The 27387-nt window shown below is 39.2% G+C and overlaps 1 protein-coding gene across 8 annotated transcripts in view; it reads right to left on the reverse strand.

The window, feature by feature from the left end:
* Nucleotides 1–27387, reverse strand: part of ZMYM4 (zinc finger MYM-type containing 4) — a 164687-nt gene that overhangs the window by 125664 nt on the left and 11636 nt on the right. The window contains exon 2 of one of the 8 annotated variants that reach the window (XM_024990230.2): nt 26088–26131. The exons of the other annotated variants lie outside the window; for them this stretch is intronic. Coding sequence (XP_024845998.1) covers nt 26088–26120 — 33 coding nt within the window. The 5' untranslated portion in view covers nt 26121–26131. The remainder of the gene's footprint in view (nt 1–26087; nt 26132–27387) is intronic. 8 annotated transcript variants of the gene reach the window in all.

Genomic DNA, 27387 nt, shown 5'->3' on the forward strand with positions numbered 1-27387 from the left:
CCTAGCATATTGTGTTGTATCTCCTTTCTGTATCTTTTTTATTAACTGAATACCGTAACTCTGCATCTCTCAATATTTGTTATACAAAACCTGCAAGAGGCCCTAAGTGAAAAAAAGAGTTCTGTGATCAGATATTCTTTCCAAATACAGTATTACAGAACTCTTCCACTACTTGGCATAAAGTTTTATTCATCATCCTCCATTTGGTAGGAAAAAGATGTTATCTCATTTAAGTTTGTATTTTGCTGTTTTATTTACATTCATTTATTTTCATTTTCATTTTTGAAGAACCTATAACATATAGTTATTATATAATATATAATAATATAGTTATTAACTGTGATTATCAATTCTATCAACTGTCTGACTTCAGAATTTTTTAAATGACCTGAGTCAATGGTTCACAAACCAGAATGACGAGTGGTCAACACTTAGCAAGAAAAACTGATATGAGATATGAAGAAAATCAATAAAATGTTATACAGACAAAACAGGAATATCAATAAAGAGAAAATACATAAAGAAACCAAAAAAGAAATTCTAGAGACAAAAAGTTCAATATCTAAAAGGAATTCACTAAATGGATTCGAAGGCAGATTTAGGCAAACAAAAGAATCATCAAGCTTGAAGACAGAACAATGGAAATTATCAAGTCTGAGGAAAAGAAAGAAAACTGATAGAAGAAAAATAAACACGGTAAGGAACCTATAGGACACAAAGCAGTGTACCAACATATGTATTGTGGGAGTCCCAGAAGCAGAAAGAGCAAAATGGGGCAGACAGAATATCTGAAAAATTAATAATTGAAAACGTCCCCAAATTTGATGAAAAACACGAACATAAATGTCCAAGAAGCTCTACAAACACCATGTAAAGATAAACTCAAAGAGATCCACATAAAGACACTTTGAACAGCCAAAGATAAAGAGAAAATCTTGAAAGCAGCAAGACACAACTGGCTCATCACACACAAGGTGTCTGCAGTAAGTATGTAAGCAGGGTTGGGTGGCATCACTGACTCAATGGACATGAGTTTGAGTAAACTCCGGGAGTTGGTGATGGACAGGGAGACCTGGCGCGCTGCAGTCCACAGGGGCACAAAGAGTCGGACATGACTCAGTGAAAGAACTGAACTGAACTCATTAGAAAGACTGTATGCCAGCAGGCTGATATATTCAAAATGTTAAAAGAAAAAGCAGATAACCAAGAATCTTCTATTCGGTAAAACTCTCCTTCAAGGAGAAATTAAGACATTACCAAATAAAGCCTGAGCAAGTTCATACTACTGAAGGACAATGAAATGAAAGGGCAATAGAAAGTAATTCACATACTGGGCATATACTTTGAGGAAACCGTTAACTGAAAAAAATTCATGCACCTCAATGATCATTGCAGCATTATTTACAATTCCTAGGACGTGGAAGCAACCTAGATGTCCATCATCAGATAAATGGATAAAGAAGTTCTGGTACATGTACACAATGGAATATTACTCAGCCATAAAAAGGAACATATTTGACTCAGTTCTAACAAGATGGATGAACCTATACAGAGTGAAGGAAGTCAGAAAGAGAAAACAAATATTATATATTAATGAAAACATATGGAGTCTAGAAAGATAGTGCTGATGAACCTACCTGCAGGGCAGCAATGGAGATGCAGACATAGAGAACAGACTTGTGGAAACAGCAGGAAAGGAGAAGGTGGGGCAAATTAAGAGAGTTGCACTGACACATATACAGTACCATATATAAAACTAGATAGCGGAAATTTACTGTATGAAGCAGGGAGCTCAAATCTGATGCTCTGTATGATAACTTAGAGGGGTGGGAATGGGGTGGGAGGGAGGTTCAAGAGGGAGGGGATATACATAACCTATGGCTGATTCATGTTGATATATGGCAGAAACCAACACAATATTGTAAAGCAATTATCCTCCAATTAAAAATAAAGAAAATTTAAAAATAATTTTACAAAATAATATAGTAATTCACAGCCATATGAAAAAATAAAGATCTTAATAAAGGTAAATATATGGGCAATTAAAAAACTTAGAATTACTGTAATTTTGGTTTATAACTCAAGTCATTTTTCTACATAATTCAAGACATTAATGAAACTTAAAATTCTTACTTTATGTTTTTAGGCACATGATGTATAAAGATATGATCTGCATGGGTCCACTTATCAGATCAGATCAGTTGCTCAGTCGTGTCTGACTCTTTCTGACCCCATCAATCGCACCACGCCAGGCCTCCCTGTCTATCACCAACTCCCAGAGTTCACTCAGACTCATGTCCATCGAGTCAGTGATGCCATCCAGCCATCTCACCCTCTGTCATCCCCTTCTCCTCTTGCCCCCAATCCCTCCCAGCATCAGAGTCTTTTCCAGTGAGTCAACTCTTCTCATGAGGTGGCCAAAGTACCGGAGTTTCAGCTTTAGCATCATTCCTTCCAAAGAAATCCCAGGGCTGATCTCCTTCAGAATGGACTGGTTGAATCTCCTTGCAGTCCAAGGGACTCTCAAGAGTCTTCTCCGACACCACAGTTCAAAAGCATCAATTCTTCGGCGCTCAGCCTTCTTCACAGTCCAACTCTCACATCCATACATGACCACAGGAAAAACCATAGCCTTGACTAGCTGGACCTTTGTTGGCAAAGTAATGTCTCTGCTTTTGAATATGCCATCTAGGTTGGTCTGCATTTTTTTTAACAGTACATACTACAGTACTACACAGATATGGAAAAATCACAGACACAGAGGGCCAACTATAAATTCCATGTGGGGTGCTCCACTGCATGGAGGGCTGGTGCCCCAACCCCCATGCTGTTCAAAGGTCAACTGTATTTACAAATCTCCTTTTTGATAAAGGATACTGAGAATATATAGAAAACTCCTAAAACCTACAAGAAAACCACCCCAATTCAAAAGCAGGACTTCCCTAGCAGTCCAGTGGTTAAGACTCCATGCTTCAACTGCAAGGGGTGTGGGTTCATTTCCTGGTTGGGGAACTATGATCCCACATGCTGTGTGGTGTCACCAAAAATTAAATTTGATTAAAAAAAACAGGGGCAAAGGACTTGAACAGGTATTTCTCCCAAGAAAATATACAGATGGCCAATAAACAGGAGAAAAGATACTCAATGCCCCTAATTACTTGAAAAATGCAAATCAAAACTACAATGAGATATGACCTCAAGCTCATTGGGAAGGAAATCGCAAACCACTCCAGTATTCTTGCCTGGAAAATCCCACGGATGGAGGAGCCTGGCAGGCTACAGTCCATGGGGTCACAAAGAATCGGACACGACTGAGCGACTTTCACTTTCACTTTTCAGAAAGAAGAAAAATTACACCACATGGAAATCAAGGTAAACCCAAAGGAATGAGGGATTCCCTGGTGGCTCAGATGGTAAAGAGTCTACCTGCATTGCGGGAGACCCAGGTTCAATCCCTGGGTCGGGAAGATCCCCTGGAGAAGGAAATGGCAACCCACTCCAGTATTCTTGCCTGGAAAATCCCATGGGTGGAGGCGCCTGGCAGGCTACAGTCCATGGGGTCGTAAAGAGTTGGACACGACTTCACTTTCACTTTCACTTTCAAAGGAATGAAGAGCACAAGAAATTTAAGTATCTGAGTTACCAACTATATACCTACTGTCTTTCAACTTCAAATCTGATTTTCTCTGCCTTGTTTTTGGCATCTATAAACACTTCTCCTTTGTCATCTGGCAGTGTTAACTTTTGACAACAGATTGCACCCAAAGAATACTCTGGAAAGAATGGGTCCTCTTCTCATTGCACTGTGCTCTAATCTGCTTGGCTCCAGTGGAGGCCAGTGGTCTATGAGACAGTCGATGGCCCTCTCCCAGGTGCCAACTCCCCACCAGTCTCAGCAACACACACACAACTCCACTGGTGGTTTCCTACTCAGACACACACACACACCCGCAGGCAGTTTCCTATCAGATTTGGTCAGCTCCCTAGAGGGTAGCATACCGAGCAAGTTTCAGCAGTACTCCAATGAGCAGGTTTCCCAGAGAATTATGCCGATACTCCAGGTGGCTTCTTCTCAGCAAGGGGTTTTCTAGTGACTTTTGTCAGCACCCGAGAAAGGTTTCCTCCCTGCCAGCAAAAATCTGCAGCACCTAAAACTTCTTCACCATCTACTGGCATTCCACCCTCTCCAAAATCTGAATCTCAGCCCTGAAGGTGGGAGACAGGCATCTTCACATCTTTCCATCACTGCTACTTTGCCTCAGTCCTACAGCTAGTGGCTACTCCTTTTACCTGCTAGTCTGTAAACTTTAATATTCTCTTTTGCCCTTAAGAGTTAGTTCTCTGCTGCTGCTGCTGCTGCCAAGTTGCTTCAATCGTGTCCGACTCTGGGCGACCCCATAGACAGCAGCCCACCAGTCTCCCCCGTCCCTGGGACTCTCCAGGCAAGAACACTGGAGTGGGTTGCCATTTCTTTCTCCAATGCGTGAAAGTGAAAAGTGAAAGTGAAGTCACTCAGTCATGTCCGACTCTTCGCGACCCCATGGACTGCAGCCCACCAGGCTCCTCCGTTCATGGGATTTTCCAAGCAAGAGTACTGTAGTGGGGTGCCATCACCTTCTCCGTAATTCTCTGCTACTGGTTGATAATTCTTTACACTAAACTTTTCTTATTCAATTTACTTTTCAGTTTCTGATCTCTGACTAATACAGGGTAGGTAATGGCAGTGTTGACAGTAGACAGACCCACAAGGATGAGATTTGGAGATTGGCTTGATTGTGTCTCTGGGTTTAAGCATTGGGCTCAAAGAGGAAATAGGAGGCTAGTAATCCCTGGCACACAGTGCCATTAGAGTTGTTACACTTAACTGTTAAGGCAGTAATGATGAGTTATATCCATCTCATGTAACAGATTTATGAGATGGATTCTCCAAGTGCTCTTCAGCAGTTAAAGAATAACAAGTTCAGGTCCATTAACTCTCAAATCAAATCACAGTCTGAGAAACAGAGCACTTTCATGATGGTATTAAAAAAAAAAGTCTTAATTCTTATAACCATAGGTTGAAGGGTTTCCCTGATGGCTCAGCTGGTAAAGAATCCACCTGCAATGTGAGAGACATGGGTGTGATATCTGGGTTGGGAAGATCCGCTGGAGAAGGGAAAGGCTACCCACCCCAGAACTCTGGCCTGGAGAATTCCATGGACTGTATGGTCCACGGGGTCCCAAAGAGTCAGACACAACTGAGTGACTTTCACTTCCACTTTCCTAGCTTGGTATTACTAAAAATGAAATGCAAAATCTAACTGTGCAAACAGCTGAACTACAATTATCACATAAATTCACAGTCAAACCATTTCTAATATGAAAGTAAGGGCAATGACTAGGAAAAGAATGGATCCTTAAACCTGGAATGGGAACGTGTGATTGAACCAGAATGAAAAAGACAACTTCAAATCTCCAGGAGAAATAACTTACCATCCTGTATGTAAGAACAGCCTTCCTTTTCTTGAATATCTGTGACATCCTTATGTGACACAAATGACTTGCGAGAAGATGTTAACTCTCTTCAAGATCAACCACAACCAACCCTGTTATCACTAGACCCACGAATTGGTTGCAGTAAGACAAATACACACTATGACCCAACAGGGAAGAAATTACATGTCCAAAATGCCAAAACCTTGCTAACATATAAAGGCAAAAACCTGGGACTGCGTGTGAAAACAGATGCTGAGGGTATTAGACCAAGGAGATTATATAATTCATTAAAATGAGTGAGATAACTACAGATTCAGAATGTAATGTGCTAGCTGTGCAGCTGGAGGTGGCTCTACTGGCTTAGTTGTTGGTTTAAACTTATACTCAACAATAGCTGATAATCATTAGGGAAATGCAAATCAAAACTACACTAACAATGAAGATGTAATAAAGTTTAAAGAGACTGAGATAGCAAAGTTCCACTGGCATTATGTAGGAGAGGAAATCCAAAGGCTCAGGGAGACAGGAACATGGTTCATTTATCCTCTGCAACCTACACACCTATTACCCAACTACATTCTCTGAGAAGGCCCAGAGGACGCTACACTAGTGAGAGAAGCACATACCCTGAGAAGCTGTGTGGCGGCTCTCTTTTGGAAGTCAGATATGGAAGCCAGCCCCCTGAGATGGGGCCCCAGGCAGCAAAGGCCAAGTGGCAGCACTCAACCCCAAGATAAGGGCAGCAGAGAGGCACCAGTAATCAGAGTACCTGGCCTGCAGGAGCCTGGCAGTGGCTAACTGTTCACAATGATTCTAGCAATGAAATACATGGGCAGCGTAATCTACCAGAAAAATGTCTAAATCTGGTTGCCAGAAACTCACTTAAGGCATCAGAGTGGAAGTTAAGGACATGTGACCAGTTTCCAGACCAAGTTAATTAACTGACTCACTGGCTCTTTTTTATTAAGATTTATTGACTGACTGACTGATTGATTTTCGGCTATAGTGGGGCTCTGTTGCTGCAGGCAAGCTTTTTCTAGTTGTGAAGAGCGGGAGCTACTCTTCACTGTGCCTTCTCAATGCGGCAGCTTCTCTTATTGTGGCTTCCCAGATGGCACAGTGCTAAAGAATCCGCCTGCCAATGTAGAGACACAAGAGATGCAGGTTCAATTCCTGGGTTGGGAATATCCTCTGGATTAGGAAATGGCAAATCCCTCCAGTATTCTTGCCGGGAAAAATTCCATGGACAGAGGAGCCTGGCGGGCTACAGTCCACAGGGTCTCAAAGAGTTGGACACAACTGCACGCACACTCTCTCTTGTGGAGTACGGGCTCTAGGGCATGGAGCTCCAGTAGCTGTAGCACATGGGCTCAGAAGCTGTGGCTCACAGACTCTAAAGCACAAGCTCAGTAGTTGTGGCACACAGGCTTAACTGCTCCAACGCAGCTGGGATCTTCCCAGACCAGGGGTTGAACTGGTATCCCTTGCATTGCAAGACAGATTCTTAACCACTGGACCACTAGGGAAGTCCCCCACTGCCTCTTAATTGTGGGGAGATTTGGTTCTCTTGAGGAAGGACTCTGCACCATTACCACAAGTGGTGGTGGTGGTGGTGGTTTAGTGGCTAACTCATATCCAACTCTTTGCAACCCCATTGACTAAAGCCCCAGCAGGCTCCTCTGTCCATGGGATTTCCCCAGCAAGAATACTCGAGTGGGTTGCCATTTCCTTCTCCACGGGATCTTCCCAACCCAGGGATCAAATCCATGTGTCCTGCTTGGCAGGTGGATTCTTTACCACTGAGCCACCTGGGAAGCCCCGAACACAACCATAAATCTTCCTCCAAGCCTCCCCCAAGATGGATCCACAGCCACTTAATAAGGAGTGGTTTTCAATCAGGGGCAATTTCACTTCCCAAATCTAGAAAAGTTGGCAGTGTCTGGAGGCATTTTTGGTTATCACAACTAGGGAGTTCAAGTGACATCTAGTGGGTACAGGTCAAGGATGCTGCAAAACATCAATGTATACAACAGCCACCACAGCAAAGAATTATCTGGCCTTAAAAGACCCTACATGATCTAGACAGTTATCTCCCTGATCTCTTCTCTGACTGTTCACCACCTTGCTCTTTCACCTCCAACTGCCTGTTCGATGCTCATAAAACACGCGCAGTACTCTGCTGCTTCAGAGCTACTGCCCTTGTTTGTTTGCCCTCTCCTATCATGTTCTTCCTCTCAGAGATTTGTATGGGTTTCTCATTTCCTTCAGATTTTTGCTTAGATGCCCCTGTTTAAAACTGCAATGCCCCTTCCACTATAGCATACTGTGTCCCATTTTAGTAACATTGAGTTTTCCCATCCAGGAACATGATATATTACTCTATTTTTTCCAAGAGTCATCAAAGCACAGTGGTTACAGGGACTTGCCTGGCAGTCCAGTAGTTAGGACTGCCCACTCCCTTTTTTTTTTTTTTTTTTGGCCCCATCTTCTGGCTTATAGGATCCTAGTTCCCCAATCAGGGACTGAACGTGGGCCCTTGGCAGTGAGAGCACAAACTCCTAACCACTGGACTGCCAAGGAACTGCCTTAAATATTTTCTTTACAGTATAGCTCTGCTCATATCCCAAGTTGTGATATGGCATGTTCTCATTGCTATATTCTTTTTGTTACTAAGGTATAATTAACATATAACACCATTATTATACTCTATAAACAACTGAAGCTAGTTATAACTTATTTAACCCAAGAGTTGCTTAAAAGTTTTAAAATTTCAAAACTGTTGGATTGTTTTAATTGATACTCTACTCATCTCAGTTTTAATGCACTATGGTCAAAGAATGTAATCTCTAAATTTTAAGGTTTTAAAATTTGCAATCTTCTTCAAAGTATAAATTATGATTAATTTCTGTAAATGTTCCATGAGAATGTAAAAAGGCAATGTCTCCTCATTCTGTACCAGGTTCAATTAAACTATAAACCTCTAAACCATTTAAATTTTTGTTTTATATACTTCACTACAAGGCTTTTTGATACATAAAAATTCATGGCAATTACATTCTCAAAGTGAATTATATCTGTTATGAATAAAGTCAGAAATTTGTGGCAGATAATCATTTTTTTTACATAGTTTTCTTTTAATATTAAAATTCTGATTTTGCTGCATATGCTTTATATACACTGTTTTATTTTTAATTTTTTTAGTTTCATTTCATTTTAGATTTCTTATGAGCAACATCAAGTAGAGCTCATATTGAACAAAAGAATCTGATCACCTAACTTTTTTAAATGGGCTCCAAAGGAGTCCAACCATGAATGTGCAAAATGCTTAGGACACAGATTCCCACACTCGGTAGAAACTCCAAAGAACTTTCCTAAATCTAGAAACTAAGATGATATAACTTTAAAAAGTCCTGGGAATTCCCTGGGAGCCCAGTGGTTAGGACTCCACACTTTCACTGCCAAGGGCATGGGTTCAACCTGTGGTCAGGGAACTAACATCTTCCAAGTACAGTCAAAAAAAAAAAAAAAGATTATCAAGTGTTATGTTCCCTAAATACTATTTCCCACTAAGAGGGATCAGGACTCCTGGCAGAAATGGTTGATTTCAGATCCAGAATAGGGAATACACACATGAAGCTGCTTCATCATTCAGCTACAAAGTCATGTCTGACTCCTTGCCATGGACTGTAGCATGCCAAGCTTCCCTGTTCTTCACCATCTCCCAGACTTAGCTCAAGTTCATGTCCATTGAGTCGGTAATGCTATCTAACCATCTCATCCTCTTCATTCTCTGCTGTTCTCTCCTTTTGCCTTCAATCATTCCCAGCATCAAGGTGCTTCATCTTGCATCAAAAAGCAAGTAAATTACCAAAGACTACTGAAGTCATGACAGAATGACTCAAGGGCTAACTGAGGATTTTACTGACCACAGATGGTACAACTGACGTATGTCAGTTCTCAGTTCATTTCAGTCGCCCAATCATGTCCAACTCTTTGCAACCCCATAGACTGCAGCACGCCAGGCTTCCCTGTCCATCACCAACTCCCGGAGCTTGCCCAAACTCACATCTGTCAAGTCAGTGATGCCATCCAACCATCTCAACCTCTGTCGTCCCCTTCTCCTCCTGCCTTCAATCTTTCCCAGCATCAGTGTCTTTTCTAATGAGTCAGTTCTTCACATCAGGTGGTCAAAGTATTAGAGTTTCAGCTTCAGCATCATTCCTTCCAATGAATATTCAGGGCTAATTTCTTTCAGGATTGACTAGTTTGATCTCCTTCCTGTCCAAGGGACTCTCGAGAGTCTTCTCCAACACCACAGTTCAAAAGCATCAATTCTTTGAAGCTCAGCCTTCTTTATGGTCCAACTCTCACATCCATACATGAATACTGGAAAAACCATAGCTTTACAGCTTTAACTATATGGACCTTTGTTGGCAAAGTAATGTCTCTGCTTTTTAATAATGCTGTCTAGGTTTGTCATAGTTTTTCTTTCAAGGAGCAGGTATCTATTAATTTCATGGCTGCAGTTACCATCTTCAGTGATTCTGGAGCCCAAAGAAATAAAGTCCGTCACTGTTTCCATTGTTCCCCCATCTATTTGCCATGAAGTATAATACAGTACAATAAACAATACATAAATCCATTTTTGATGACTTACCAGGATAGCTCCCTCATTCCCCCACCCACCCAAAAAACAACCTTTACTTGTCATCTGTAGAGCCTGTGAGGGTATCAACTTATTTTTTAAATGACAAAAAAAGAATTAAGCATTTATCTTGTCTTTCCTGCATTGACAATATTTCAAAGCAATAAGAAAACGAGAGAGTTAACTGACAAGGAACTATTACAGTTAACAGATACTGCAGAAATAAAAGAATCAGGAAACTATCATTTTATAACTACTAATTAAATAGTGAATCAAGAACTAATCAATGAATGATAAAAGCATTAGATCAAAACTGAAGGAGAACTTTTTAATATATGGATTAGGCTGATATCACCTGACCTAGGATGAACATCACGAATAGTGATGTGCTACCATTGCCAGTGTCATAGAAAGAACACAGGACCACCTATGAAGAAGTCTTTGCAAAAAAAAAAAAAAATTAAGCATGAATCTAATCATACTTCTAACAGCTTACAGGGAACATAAGGGATGGAGGAATGTGTTCAATGACACCAGGATATAACCAGCAAAACACAGAATGTAGGAAATGCTGTACAACAAATCAAACAGTATCTTCTAAAAACAAATGGCTTTTTTTTTAATGGGGGAAGATTTACTGATGAAAAGAGGCTGAAAAGACACAACAACCCACAGACTCTGTTTTAGCAACACACAAATCTTATTTTAGCTACTAACTTTCTGAAACAGTTTCAACAGTTGAACAGGGTATTAAGTGAAACTGAAAAATTACTAATGATTTTGTTAAGTGCGATAATGGTATTTATGGCTTATTTTTTGTAAAAAAGAGACTCATCTTTCAGAGATACATATTTTATGTATTAATAGGTAAAAAAACGTATGTCCAGGATTTGCTTTAAAATATGACAGGGAGGGGCTTCCCTGGTGGTCCAGTGGCTAAGACTCTGCGCTCTGAATGCAGGAGGCCCAGGTTTGATCCCTGGTTGGGTAATTAGATTCCACATGCCCACAATGAAGATCAAAGATCCTGTGTGCTGCAACTAAGACCTGGTGTAGCCAAATAAATACTTTTTACACACACACACACACACACACATATACACACATGTATATTGTAGGGAAAGAAATGTGGGAAGAATAGATGAAAAATGAGGCAAAAAGTTGATGAATCTTTAAAAAGATGAATGATGAATACATGAGCATTAGTTTATCTACTCACATTTATGTTTGAAAATTTTCATAACAAAGGTTAAGCAAAGTAGTAATCAAGTAGAAATCTCTTAAAAGTTGTATTCCTCACACTAAACAAGCCACTTTTTCTTTTAACAAACCATTTGTACAGGAGGCAGTGATCAAGAACATCCCCAAGAGAAAAGAATGCAAAAAGACAAAATGGTTGTCTGAGGAGGCCTTACAAATAGCTAAGAAAAGACAAGACACAAAAGGCAAAGGAGAAAAGGAAAGATATTATGCATTTGAATGCAGAGTTCCAAACAACAGCAAGGAGAGATAAGAAACCCTTCCTCAGTGATCAATGCAAAGAAATAGAGGAAAACAATAAAATGGGAAAGACTAGAGATCTCTTCAAGAAAATTAGATACCAAGGGAACATTTCATGCAAAGATGGGCACAATAAAGGACAGAAATGGTATGGACCTAACAGAAGCAGAAGATATTAAGACAAGGTGGCAAGAAAACACAGAAGAACTATACAAAAAAATATCTTCATGACCCAGATAACCAGGATGGCGTGATTACTCACCTAGAACCAGGCATCCTGGAATGCAAAGTCAAGTGGGCCTTAGGAAACATCACTACAAATAAAACTAGCGGAGGTGAAGGAATTCCATTTAAGCAATTTCAAATCATAGAAGATGATGCTGTGAAAGTGCTGCACTCAATATGCCAGCAAATTTGGAAAACTCATCAGTGGCCACAGGACTGGAAAAGGTTTCTTTTCATTCCCATCCCAAAGAAAGGCAATGCCAAAGAATGCTCAAACTACCATACAATTGCACTCATTTCACACACTAGCAAAGTAATGCTCAAAATTCTCCAAGCCAGGCTTCAACAGTACATGAACTATGAACTTCCAGATGTTCAAGCTGGATTTAGAAAGGCAGAGGAACCAGAGATCAAATTGCCAACATCCTTTGGATCATCAAAAAAGCAAGAGGGTTCCAGAAAAACATCTACTTCATTGACTACACCAAAGCCTTTGACTGTTTGGGTCACAACAATCTGTGGGAAATTCTTAAACAGATGGGAATACCGACCACCCTACTGCCTCCTGAGAAATCTGTATGCAGGTCAAGAAGCAATAGTTAGAACCCGACATGGAACAGACTGGTTGCAGATCGGGAAAGGAGTACGTCAAGGTTGTATACTGTCACCCTGCTTATTTAACTTATATGCAGAGTACATCATGAGAAACGCTGGGCTGGGAGAAGCCCAAGCTGGAATCAAGACTGCGGGAGAAATATCAGTAACCTCAGATATGTAGATGACATCACCCTTATGGCACAAAGCCAATAAGAACTAAAAAGCCTCTTGATGCAAGTGAAAGTGGAGAGTGAAAAAGTTGGCTTCAAGCTCAACATTCAGAAAATGAAGATCATGGCATCTGGTCCCATCACTTCATGGGAAATAGATGGGGAAACAGTGGAAACAGTGTCAGACTTTATCTTTTTGGGCTCCAAAATCATGGCAGATGGTGACTGCAGCCATGAAATTAAAAGATGCTTGCTCCTTGGAAGAAAAGCTATGAACAACCTCAGCAGCATATTAAAAAACAGAGACATTACTTGCCAACAAAGGTTTACCTAGGCAAAGCTATGGTTTTTCCAGTGGTCATGTACAGATGTGATAGTTGGATTATAAAGAAAACTGAGTGCACTGGGATGACCCAGAGGGAGGGGAGGGGAGGGAGGAGGGTTCAGGATGGGGAACGCGGGTATACCTGTGGTGGATTCATTTCGATATTTGGCAAAACTAATACAATATTGTAAAGTTTAAAAATAAAATAAAATTTTAAAAAAAAAGAAAAAAAAAATAAAGAAAACTGAGCACCAAAGAATTGATATTTTTGAACTGTGGTGTTGGAGAAGATTCTTGAGAATCCCTTGACTCTCTACAAGGAGAGCCAACCATTCATCATGAAGGAAACCAGTCCTGAATATTCATTGGAAGGGCTGATGCAGAAGCTGAAACTCCAATACTATGGCCACCTGATGTAAAGAAGTGATTCAATGGAAAGACCCTGATGCTGGGAAAGATTGAAGGCAGGAGGAAAAGGGGACGACAGAGGATGAGATGGTTGGAGGGCATCACCGACTCGATGGACATGATCTTGAATAAGCTCCGGGAGTTGGTGATGGACAGCGAAGCCTGGTGTGCTGCAGTCCATGGTGTCACAAACAGTCAGACACGACTGAGCGACTGAAATGAACTGAACTGAAAAATAACTATTTGGGGGCCTTTCTTTACTCCTTTCATCCAACAAATGGCAACAAAACAAAGCACATCTTCTTTTGGTAACAGGCAGAGGACCCTTTTTTCCTTTTTATCATGGTTGAATACTCTTTAAATTAAAGTGAAATTATTTTTCATATATAAAAATTACAGTAAAAAAAGTATTTACTTCTCCAATACATATGTTAAGACATCAAGCATGAAAAATAACTGAACGTCAGTAAACATGCATATTTTTTTAAACTATCTTTAGTGGACCATTTCAACTTTGATATAAATTCATCAAAACTCATATGAAGAGCATATAAAAAAGCAAAAAATTTACTATGCTATATTAGAATTCAAGAACTTCTGAAAACAACATAGTCAATTTCAGGAGAATAAATGGACTGAACCAGAGAAAAACTGAAACAAACATTTGCTTCTTAAATAATTCAAGCACCACACAGAAATGGAAAGGAAGAAAAGAGTAATGTTCACTACCAGTTTCTGGCAATGATCTGAAAGCCTTCCATGACAAGATCTTTGGCTCTTACTCTTTCCCTTTGCTTTTAGAAATCACCACCTAATGTATTCCATGTGCACTAACCTACTGAAACCTACTAAGAGAGTTAGAGTGTCTTTATTTCCATTTTATACATAAGGAAACACAAACTGTTGTTACTGCTAAGGACCAGGGCCAAATTCTACTGTCAATGGTTCCTATTCTGCAATCTTCCACTTTCTCCCCCATATTCTACTTCAAAAGGTCTGGGATAGACAGAAACTGGATGGGTATTTGTGTATTGTAAAGGGGGGACGGGTGGTGAATTCCTTCAGGGGATTCTGAAAAATACACCATGGTTTTTATTCTTCAATTTGTTAATGTGGTATATTACATTGATTGATTTCTGGATATTGAAAAATAACTTATATTCATGAGATAAATCCCACTTGATCAGTGTGTATGATCTCTCAAATATATTGCTGGATTCAGTTTGCTAGTATTTTGTTGAAGACTATTTTGCATCTATGCTCATCAGTGATATTAGTCTGGAATTTTGTTTTTTTGTGATAAATGTGTCTGCTTTGAGTATAAGGGTGATGGTGGCCTCATAAAATGACTTCAGAAATGTTCCTTCCTCTGAAATTTTTTAAAAGACTTTGAGACAAACAGATCTTAACTCTTCTCTAAATGTTTAGTAGAATTCACCAGTGAAGCCATCTGATCCTGGACTTGTTTGTTTTAAATTACTGATTCAGTTTCAGTACTGATAACTGGTTTGTTCATATTTTCTATTTCTTACTGTTTCAGTCTTAGGAGATTGTATCTAAGAATTTGTCCACTTTTTCTAGGTTGTCCACTTTATTGGCATGCTGCTGTTCACAGTTGGAGAAGGCAATGGCAACCCACTCCAGTACTCTTGCCTGGAAAATCCCATGGACGGAGGAGCCTGATGGGCTGCAGTCCATGGGGTTGCTGACAGTCGGGCACAACTTCACTTTCACTTTCACTTTTCACTTTGTGCATTGGAAAAGCAAATGGCAACCCACTCCGGTGTTCTTGCCTGGAGAATCCCAGGGACGGGAGAGCCTGGTGGGCTGCTGTCTATGGGGTCGAACAGAGTTGGACACGACTGAAGTGACTTAGCAGCAGCAGCAGCAGCTGTTCACAGTAGTCTCTTATGACCCTTTGTATTTCTGTGGAGTCAGTTGCAACTTCACCTTTTTCATCTGATTTTACTGATTTGAGCTCTCTCCATTTTTTCTTGATGAGTCTGGGTAACCGTTAGTCAATTTTGTCTATCATTTCGAAGAACTAGCTTTTAATTTCATTTATCTTCTCTACTGCTTTTTATTGCAGAGAAAGGAACACCTCTGCCAACAGCAGGCAAAGATATCACACACAAAAAATATTACAGGCCAGTATCACTGATGATAATCTCCAAGCTAGGGTTCAACTGAGAACTTCCAGATGTTCAAGCTGGATTTAGAAAAGGCAAAGGAACCAGAGATCAAATTGCCAACATCCACTGGATCACAGAAAAAGCAAGAGAATTCCAGAAAAACATCTACTTCTGCTTTATTGACTATGCCAAAGCCTTTGACCGTGTGGATCACAACAAACTGTGAAAGCTCTTCAAGAGATGGGAATACCAGACCACCTTACCTGCCTCCTGAGAAATCTGCACGCAGGTCAAGAAGCAACAGTTAAAACCAGACATGGAACAACAGACTGGTCCAAATTGGGAAAGGAGTACGTCAACGCTGTATGCTGTTACCCTGCTTATTTAATTTATATACAGAGTACATCATGAGAAATGCCAGGCTAGATGAAGCACAAGCTCGAATCAAGATTGCTGGGAGAAATATCAATAACCTCAGATATGCAGATGACACCACCCTCATGGCAGAAAGCGAAGAAGAACTAAAGGGCCTCCTGATGAAAGTCAAAGGGGAGAGGGAAAAAGCTGGCTTAAAACTCGATATTCAAAACACGAAGCTCACAGCATCCAGTCCCATTACTTCATGGCAACAGATGGAGAAACAATGGAAACAGTGACAGACTTTATTTCTTTGGGCTCCAGAATCACTGTAGATGGTGCCCACAGCCATGAAATTAAAAGACACTTGCTCCTTGGAGGAAAAGCTATGACCAACATAGACAGCATATTAAAAAGCAGAGACATTACTTTGCCAACAAAGGTCCATATAGTCAAAGTCATGTTTTTTCCAATAGTCATGTATGGATGTGAGAGTGGACTCTAAAGAAAGCTGAGCACCAAAGAATTGATGCTTTTGAACTATGGTGTTGGAGAAGACTCTTCAGAGTCCTTTGGACTGCAAGGAGATCAAACCAGTCAATCCTAAAATAAAATCAGCCCTGATATTCATTGGAAGGAATGATGCTGCCTGAAACTCCAATACTTTGGCCACCTGATGCGAAGAACTGACTCATTAGAAAACATCCTGATGCTGGGAAAGACTGAAGGCAGGAGAAGGGGACAACAGAGGATGAGATGGTTGGATAGCATTACCGACTCAATGGACATGAGTTTGAGCAAGCTCTGGGAGTTGGTGATGGCCAGGGAAACCTGGCATCCTTCGGTCCATGAGGTCGCAAAGAGTCAGAGAGAACTGAGCAACTGAACTGAACTTATCACTGATGAACAACAGATACAAAAATCCTCAACAAAATACTAGCAAACCAAACCCAACAATACATTAAAAGGATCATACATCATGATAAAGTGCGATTTATCCCAGGAAAGCAAGGATTTTTCAATATCCAAAGATCAATATGATACATCATATTAACAAACTAAAGAATAAAAACCACAGAATCATCTCAATAGATGCAGAAAATGCTTCTGACAGAACTCACTATCCATTGAAAATAACTCTCTAGAAAGCAGGCACAGAGGGAACATATCTCAACATAATAAAGGTCACATATGACAAACCCATGGCTAACATCACACTCAACAATGCAAAGTTCAAAGCATTCCTTCGAAGACCAGAAACAAGACAAGGAAGGACACTTTCACCACTGTTATTCAACAGTTTGGAAAGTCCTAGCCACAGCCTCAGAAAAGAAAAACAAAGGAATCCGAATGGGAAGGAAGAACTACAACTGTCAATGTCTGCAGATAACATGATAGTATAGACAGAAAATCCTAGAGATGCCACCAGAAAACTACTAGAACTCATCAGTGAATTTGGTAAAGTTACCAAATACAAAATTAACATACAGAAGCCTTTTACATTTCTACACACTAACAACAAATTATCAAAAACAGAAATTAAAGAAACAATCCTGCTTACCACTGCACCAAAAACAATAAAATACCTAGGAATAAATCTACCTCAGGAGGCAAAAAGCTTGTACTCCAAAAACTGTAAGACACTGATGAGAGACATTGAAGTCAACACAAATGGAAAGATATATTGTGTTCTTGGATGGGAAAAATCAATACTGTTAAAAATAACCATACTACCCAAGGCAATCTACAGATTCAATGCAATCCCTATCAAACTACCATGGCATTTTTCACAGAACTAGAACAAATAATTTTAAATTTTGTATGGAAACACAAAAGATCCTGAATAGCCATAACAATCTTGAGAACGAAGAATAAAGCTGAAGGAATCAGACTCCCTAACTTCAGGCTATATTACAAAGCTACAGTAATCAAACTCAAATTACCAAACCAGACACTAGATCAATGGAAGAGGACAGAAGGCCCAGAAATATACTCATATGCTTATGTCTGACAAATCTATGACAGAGGAGGCAAGGATGTACTGTGGAGAAAAGACAGCCTCTTCAACAAGTAATGCTGGGAAAACTGGACAGCTACACGTAAAAGAGTGAAATCAGATATACACTATACACAAAATAAACTCAAAATGGATTCAAGACCTACATATAAGACGGGATACTATAAACTTCTAGAGGAAGACAGAGGCAGAACACTCTTTGACATAAACACAGGGAATTAACCTAAATGTCCACTGACAGATGAATGCAGAAACCAGATGTGGTATGTGTGCACGCGTGCCTGTGTGTGTGTGTGTATATATATGAAAATATATAAAGGAGTATTACTCAGCCATAAAACAGAATGAAATAATGTCATTTACAGCAATATGAATGATCTAGAAACTTACATGTGGAATCTGAAAAAATGATACAGATGAACTTATTTACAAAGCAGAAACAGACTCACAGACATAGAAAACAAGTTTATGGTTACCAAAGAGGAAAAGGGAGGAATGATAAATTAGGAATGTAGGATTAACAGAGACACACTTCTCTATACTAAATAAACAACAAAGACTTATTGTATGACACATGAAACTATGTTCAGTATCTTGTAATTAACTATAATGGAAAAGAAATATGAAAAAAATAGATAAATACATGTATGACTGAGTCAATCTGCCACACACCTGAAACTAACACACCACTGTAAATCAACTATAATTCAATAACAAGTTGCTTTTTTTGAAACAAAAAAAAAGAAATACATCATGATGTTTTCTATTGGGTCCTTTGACATGATCTACGTGCTTATTCCCACAAAATTAAATTTGTGTCTGTGTGTGTATTCACCCACTTCAATCTCAATTTCTACTCTTTGAAAAATACTTAAGAATATGAAGTTGAGCCACAGACTAGGAAAAAATACTTCCAAAACACATATCAAGTAAAAGATTTATATCCAAAATACAAAAATAACTCTTAAAATGCAACATAAGAAAACATATATGACCCAGCAATCCCACACCTAATTATTTACCCAAAGGAAATGAAAATGTATGTGTATACAAAAACCTATAAGCAAGAAGTTCAGACTGATGTTTCCTGTTGAAAAGGAGATGTTATTGTTCCTTTACTCAGAGTCTCCTACTGAAGATTCACGTCTGAAATTACTTTTAGAATAAGTGCTAGAAGATACTGGTTTTTTTTAGCAGATTCAGTAATGTTTGCTCCAGTTAATAATGGCACATACATACCTAACCGTATTCTCTCATCAATCACATTAGAATTATCTATATTTTCCTATTATGGTTCTGATTTCTTTTAATCTTTTCTCCCTATATATCTTTTCATAAACTGCCTCAAATTCATTGTTCATTATGAACAAGTATAAAGAAATTACACCCAACGTAATAAGCTTTTTCCTCATTAATTCCTTCTTGAAAATGAAGGGTTTTTCCCCATTTGTATACTTTGCTTTAAACTTTTTTTGAAAGAGCAAAGTGTTATAGTATATCCCTGCAATAATATAGTGCTTAGGAAAAGAAAAAAATCTATAGGCAGGGACCTTCCTGGTGGTCCAGTGGTTAAGAATCCATCTTCCAATTCAGGGGACATGGTTGAAGAACTAAGATCTCACATGCCATGGTGCAATTAACTCCACGCACTCTAGAGCCTGAGCTCCACAACACAAGAAGCCCACACTACACAAAGAGAAGCCTGCACGCACGACTAGAGAAGTCAGCACACCACAACAAAGACCAGGGCAGCCAAATAAAAAACACTTACAGGCAAATATTTATTATGACTTTACTCATAATCACCAAAAACTAGAAACAATACAATTGTTTTTCAACTGGCAAGTTGATAAGATTTTGGTACATCCACAAAAAGGAATGTTAGTCACCAATAAAAAGGAACTGCTGACACATGCAACAATATGGATAAATTTCAAATGCATCATGCTAAGTGAAAAAAACAAAATTCATAAGGCTGCATACTGTATGATGTTATTTATATGGTTTTCTGAAAATGCAGAATTGCGGAAGAGAAAACGGATCAGGGCAGAGGTAGGGGAAAGGCTGGCTGTAAGGGACATGAGGGTTTGGGGGCTGATGGAACTGTTCTGGATCCTGACTCTGTTGGTAGTTCAATAAGTTACAGAATGTACTGTACAGTAAAAGGGATAAATGTTACTCCATATAGAATACCTCAGTAAACCGTAAATATATTTTTCACATGCCTTGAATCAGTAGTTTCACTTCTAGAGTTACAGACAGAAGTTACACACAATCAGACTTCCCTGGTGGTACAGTGGATAAGAGCCTGCCTGCCGATGCAGGGAACACAGGCTCGATCTCTGGTCTATAAAGATTCCACATGCCACAGAGCAACTAAGCCTCTGTGCCCCAACTACTGAAGCCCGTGTGCTGAGAGCCTGTTCTCCGAAAAAAGAGAAGCCACCTCAATGAGAAAGCAGTGCACCACAATGAAGAGCAGACCCCACCTGCTGCAACTAGAGAAAACCTGTGACCAACAACAAAGACCCATCACAACCACAAATAAAAGTTAAAAAAAAAAACTTGTAAAAAGTTACACAGAAGGCTGTTTGCTTTAAACCTTTTTCTATAACAACTTCAGTGAGATGCCATATAATTCACATCACACATCTAAAGTACACAACCCAATGAGTGTTAGTATACTCAGAGTTACATAACCATGACCACAATCGATTTTAGAATATTTTTCTTATTCCAGGAGGAAACCTCAAACCCTTGGCTATCACTCAGTGGTCCCAACATCCCCCAACCAGTTTAGCCAGTTTCAGTTCAGTCGCTCAGTCATGTCTGACTCTTTGTGACACCATGGACTGCAGCACGCCAGGCCTTCCTGTCCATCACCAACTCCCGGAGCTTGCTCAAACTCATGTCCATTGCGTCAGTGATGCCATCCAACCATCTCATCCTCTGTCGTCCCCTTCTCCACCTGCATTCAATCTTTCTCAACATCAGGGTCTTTTCCAATGAGTCAGTTCTTTGCATCAGGTGGCCAAAGTATTGGAGTTTCAGCTTGAGCATCACTCCTTCCAATGAATATTCAGCACTGATTGCCTTTAGGATGAACTGGTTGGATCTCCTCATAGTCCAAGGGACTCTCAAGAATCTTCTCCAATACCACAGTTCAAAAGCATCAATTCTTCAGCGCTCAGCTTTCTTTATAGTCCAATTCTCACATCCATACATGACTAATGGAAAAACCATAGCCTTGACTAGAGGGACCTTTGCTGGCAAAATAATGTCTCTGGTTTTTAATAAGCTGTCTAGGTTGGTCATAGCTTTTCTTCCAAGGAGCAAGCGTCTTTTAATTTCATGGCTGCAGTCACTATCTGCAGTGATTTTGGAGCCCCCAAAAGTAGTCTCTCACTGTTTCCACTGTTTCCCCATCTATTTGCCATGAAGTGATGGGACCAGAGGCCATGATCTTAGTTTTCTGAATGTTGAGTTTTAAGCCAACTTTTTCACTCTCCTCTTGTACTTTCATCAAGAGGCTCTTTAGTTCTTCTTTGCTTTCTGCCATGAGGGTGGTGTTATCTGCATATCTGAGGTTGTTGATATTTCTCTCAGCAATCTTGATTCTGGCTTGTGCTTCATCCAGCCAGTTTAGCCTCACTTTTAACAGGAAAAGATTTTAAACAATCTAAGAATTGGAGGATATTCCCACATTATGGTCTATCTATACCACAGATTATTACAATTTAAAATATTTTAAAGTTATAAAGTATTACAACTTTAAAATATTATCATTTTAAAGCCATTAAAGTTATGTTTACAAGCATATTTTAGTAACAGAAGCAGTGCTCAGGATAAAAATTTAGGTTAAAAAATCAGGAAACAATTATGGCTGAATAAAACACGATTTTTTTAAAAGGCACAAAAGCAAGAAAAGTAGCATGTCAATCAACATAGCTGTATTGACAGAATTTATATAAGAGGACGGAATGAAAAGTAGTTGGAGCCATTTGATAGGTCTTTAGGCTATATCTAGAGCCGTGGTACTCAACGAGGGGCAATCATGCCCCTCAGGAGACATCTGGCCATGCCTGGAGGTATTTTCAGTTCTCACAATGGGGAGTCAGTGCTACTGGCATGCAGTTGGTAAAGAACAGGTATACTGCTAAACATCCAAAATACACAGGGCAACTCGCTCTACCCCATACACATTACCTGGTTCAAAACCTCAACAATATCAAAGTTGAGACTCTGATGTATACTTTACAGTGAAGCTGTTATATTCTTATCACAAGCAATTTAGACCAGTAATCTAATGTAAGGAAATAACAGTTTCTTCCTATCTTGGTAAAACCTCCAGGGCTTCCCTGCTGGTTCAGACAGCAAAGAATCCACCTGCAATGTGGGAGACCTGGGTTCGATCCCTGGGTTGGGAAGATCCCAGCAGAAGGAAACGGCTACCCACTCCAGTGTTCTGGCCTGGAGAATTCCACGGACAGAGGAGCATGACAGGCTATACAGTCCATGGGGTCGCAAAGAGTCATACAACTGAGCGACTTTCACTTCACTTCCCTTCCCTTATCCTCATTACTATGTGTATTCTTTTCCATTTTCCCATCTCAGTTTATGGTGCCACGAAGTATCTAGCTCATCCAGGTGAAAACCCAGAGGTCTGCAGTCTTATTTCCCTATTCAATCAATCCACAAGTTGTACTGACTCCATCTCCAAAATGTATTACAACCAATTCTCACCATCTCTACCTTCCTCAAACAATGGTTACCTTTACACAAAAATTACACCGAGAGCCTCCTAATTCATCCTCTTTCCCATCATGCTCCCTGAAGATCACCCTATACACAGGAACTAAAGGAACCTTTTTAAGAGATCTTATTTAAAAACCACAAGCTAGCTTCTTAGAGAAATATCTAATATTGTTTGTTTCCACCCCAATTACTCACTATCATATTATCTTATGCTCTCTTATTTTCTTCACTACCTGAAATTATTTTATCTATTTCTTATTTTCTGTCTTGCACCCCCACCACCAGCATGAACCTTGTCTTTCTTGTTCCTTACTATTTCTCCAGCACCTAGAACCATGTGTTCAGTTCAGTGGCTCAGTCGTGTCCAACTCTGAAACTCCATGGCTGTGTGACACATCTTATATATATGTTGAATAAGCCAATCTGTCTTACACAAATGTTGGTCTGTTTGCTCTACTGTAGCCAAAGACTAACATAACACTACATCTCTGCAGAAAGGAGACTGAATCTCCTGAAGTGAACTAGTCCCAATGTTAGTCAGCCAAAAAACAAGAAATTACAGGTCAGGATGCTAGATCCTCAGAAGAAAGGAGAGAGGAATAAGTTCATCTATAAGGTAACATGTTGACCCCCTCACCATTCTAATTCCCTTAGATACTCTTTGAATTCTCTCCCTGTGGCAAGAGGCAGGTTGCTTCACAGCTCTTACTCTCATCCTGGAAATAAGTTCTTTCCCTCAGATCTCAAACTGCTTCCAGGTTGCAAAGAGAAGACATCCTCTATTCACTAGACAATAAGCTGAAGGCTTAGTAGGTAAATGTTACCCATTTCTCCTAGATCAGCCTATGTAAAAGCCAGCTATATTTGTTTTCGAATTCCCTCCTACTATGCTAAACTTTTAACTGTTGTTGTTCAGTCACCCAGTTGTGTCCAACTCGGTGAGACCCCATGACCTACAGCACACCAGGCCTCCCTGTCCTTCACCACCTCCCGATGTTAGCCCAAGTAAATGTTAATTGCCTCAGTGATGCCATCCAGCCATCTCATTCTCTATTAAAAGTTAAAAGCAAACTTTTTTAATAGTCCTGTGTAAAAAATCATAGCCTGGTCTCAGCTGTATTGGGTGGAATTAAGCTAAGATTTTGTCTCCATATTTGGGTTGTAGAGCCCAAGCAGAACCCCCACCAAGGTAACATAATAGCAGCAAAGACAACCAGAAAGAAACTCTCCCATGAAGGAAAAGAAAACTTCCAGGATGAGAGTAAGAGCTGTGAAGCAACCTGCCTCTTGCCACAGGGAGAGAATTCAAAGAGTATCTAAGGGAATTAGAATAGTGAGGGGGTCAACATGTTACCTTATAGATGAACAGATTTTCATTTCTGAAGATACTTCAGTCTCCAGTGTATAAAATGAATGGGGAATAGGAAACAGTAGATTACAGAAAGGGAAAACAAGAATTGTAAAGGCATAGAAAGTAAAAAGACAAAGCATTTTAAGTACTAGAACTAGGGTGTTGGCAGTAGCACTGAAGTTTTAAAAATAATTTCAGATAATCTCAACAAGATTTACCAATTTAAACTGGATTGATAAGGGGAAAGGAATAAGCAAGATGACTCAGAAGTCTCTAAGTTGGGTGATAATACAGGAAGAAAAACAGGTTCAGAAGGAATAGGGCACTATTTGGAAGATTAAGTACCTGTCAAGGATATAGAGAATTCCATTTTAGGTATACTGAGTTAGCAATACTCACAAGACATCAAAATGTGAGTCAAAGCTCACATTTGGAAACACTGATTTTGAATTTTAGAGACAACAGAGAAGCAAAGGAAGGAAATCACATAATGTATTTAATGGGTAATGGCTAAAATCACTGTAGAAGGAATTACCCAACAAAAATGCAGCTGGGGGAACCAGACCTACTGGGCAAGCAAAGTCAGAGGTGACTGAAAAGAATCAATTCAAGAGAAGAACCACGAGAATGCCATCTTATACCTAAGGGAGAAGTTTCAAGGAAAGAATGGGTAATAGGGTCAGATGTTTAACAAAGATCAAAAAAGGAAAGTTCTGAAAAAGCATCCATTAGACTTGGTGATTATCAGGTCATTTCAGTGATTTTAAAGAGAATTTAAGTGGTGAAACAGAAGGAAAAGCATAGGTGTGACTGAGGAGTAAATGCGAAATATTCAGCTGATACCATCTCAAAAAAACTCCAAAGTCAAAAGACTTGCCTGAGTTCAGTCTATGGTCTATAAACTACCATTTCCCACTTGGAGTTAATTCCAAGTCTGAAGTGGTAATATACAAGATGAGCCAATGAGCCTAGGAACATCTTTTTGGCCAAAAGGGGAGACTCGAGGACTACTGGAATTAAGTCAAAAGGATAAATACAAGTATTTTATTCTTTTTGATTATAATATAAACAATCATTTTTTTAATTTCCTTTTGGGGTTGTTCATTGATAGTATATAGAAATAAAACTAAGTTATTTATTTTTTGTATCCTGAACTTTAACTTCTCAGAGGGCTTGATTTTTGGGGAGGAGGAGGATTTTTACAGGCTTCTACATACAAGGTCATATCCTCTGTAAATATAGTTTTACTTCTTTCTTTGCAATTAGGATCTTTTCTTTCTTTCTTGCCTAAATGCTTTGGCTAAAACTTCATATACCACATTGAACAGAAATGCCAAAAAAGGGCATCTCTGTCTTATTTCTACTCTGACGGGAAATTTTTTCAGTCTTTCATCATCAAAAATGATGTTAGCTATGATTTTTCATATATAGACTTTATCATATTGAGAAAGTTTCCTTCTATTCCTAGTTTGTAAAAGGATGTTGGATCTTTTCAAATGCTTTATTTCCCCTACATCAACAAAGATTATCATGCTTTTTCCCTTCATTCTATCAATGTGGTCTATTACTCTGACTGATATTGTAGCAAAGGAGGTATAAAACTTACACATTGAGGGACGTGTACAAAACATTGCTGAAAGAAATTAAAGAAGACCTAAATAAACTGGAAGACATCCCATGTTCACTGATTCACAACATTTAATAGTGCTGGGATGAAACATACTACTCAGGAGATTCACAGATTGAATCCAATGCCTATAAAAATTCCCAATGGCACTACTGCAGAAATCAACAAAAATCCTAAACTTATGAATTTTAAAAAACCCCAAGACAAAACAATCTAGAAAAAAAAGCAAAGTTGGAGGACTTGTACCTTCCAGTTTCAAACTTCTTACAAACTACAGTAATCAAAACAGGGACTTCCCTAGGGGTCCAGTGTTCAACACTCGATGCTTTCACTGCTGAGGGCCAGGTTCAATCCCAGTCCCTGGCTGGGGAACTAAAATCCCACAAGCCATGCAGAGCAGCCAAAACAACAACAACAACAACAAACACACACACAATGAGGAATAAATTAGGAATCTGGGATTAACACAGTACTGTATATAAAAATGGATAAACAACAAGTACCTGCTGAACGGCACAGGGAACTATATTCAACATCTTGTAATAACCTGTATTAGAAAAGAATATGAAAAAGAATGTATACATATATATATATATGTTTGTATAATTTAATCACCCTACTGTACAACTGAATACTGTAAATTATACTTGGAAAAACATCAAAACCACAATGAATATACATCATGATAAATAAAATTAACACTGCTGTATATTACATATGGAAGTTGTTAGTAAGTCCTAAGAATTCTCATTACAAGAAAAAACTTTTTTTCTAAGTCTGTATTTGTATGAGATGATGGATGTTCACTAAACTTACTATGATAATCATTTCATGATGTATGTGAGTCAAATCCTTATGCTGTATACCTTAAACTTCTACAATCTGGTATGTCAATTAGATCTCAATAAAACTGGGGGTAAAAACCACAAAGAGATACACTTCACACCCACCAGGACCGCTATTACCAAAAGAAAAGAACAAGTATTGGTGAGGATGAAAACAGAGAAAACAGAACAGTCATGAACTGCTAGTGAGAATGGAAATCAGTGCAGCCTCTGTTGAAAAGTTTGGTGACTCCTCAAAACGACAGGCATAAAATTTCTATGTGACCCAGCAAATTCATTTCTAGGTACCCAACCAAAAAATGAAGGAAGGAACTCAAATACTTGTATGGCAACGTTTACACCAGCATTTTTCACAACAGCCAAAAGGCAGAAACAACCAAAGTATCAACAGAGGAACAGATAAAACAAAATGTGCTATATACATAATTCAGCCATTTTAAAAAACGAAGTTTTGACATATCCTACAACATTATGCTATGTGAAATAAGCCAGACACCAAAAGTCAAATACTTAAGATTTCACTTATATGAAATACCTAAAATAAGCAGCAAACACACCAAAGGCTGGAGAAAAGGGCAATGGAGACTTATACCTTAATGAATATACAGAGTTTCTGTTTGGGATGAAATAGTGGTAACAGTTGCACAACACTGTTAATGTATCAAATGCCACGGACTTATACATTTTAAATGATTAAAGTCATAAACTGGACATTATATATATTTCAAGAAGCAACAGAACCAGACATGTAACAATAGTCTGGTTCCAAATTGGGAAACTGTCACCCTGCTTGTTTAACTTATAGGCAGAGTACACCATGAGAAATGCCCAGATGGATGAAGCACAAACTGGAATCCAGATTGCCAGGAGAAATATCAATAACCTCAGATATGCAGATGGCAGAAAGCAAAGAGGAACTGAGGAGCCTCTTGATGAAAGTGAAAGAGGAGAGTGAAAA

This window comes from Bos taurus, chromosome 3 (assembly GCF_002263795.3).
Source record: "Bos taurus isolate L1 Dominette 01449 registration number 42190680 breed Hereford chromosome 3, ARS-UCD2.0, whole genome shotgun sequence".
Classification (NCBI taxonomy): domain Eukaryota; kingdom Metazoa; phylum Chordata; class Mammalia; order Artiodactyla; family Bovidae; genus Bos; species Bos taurus.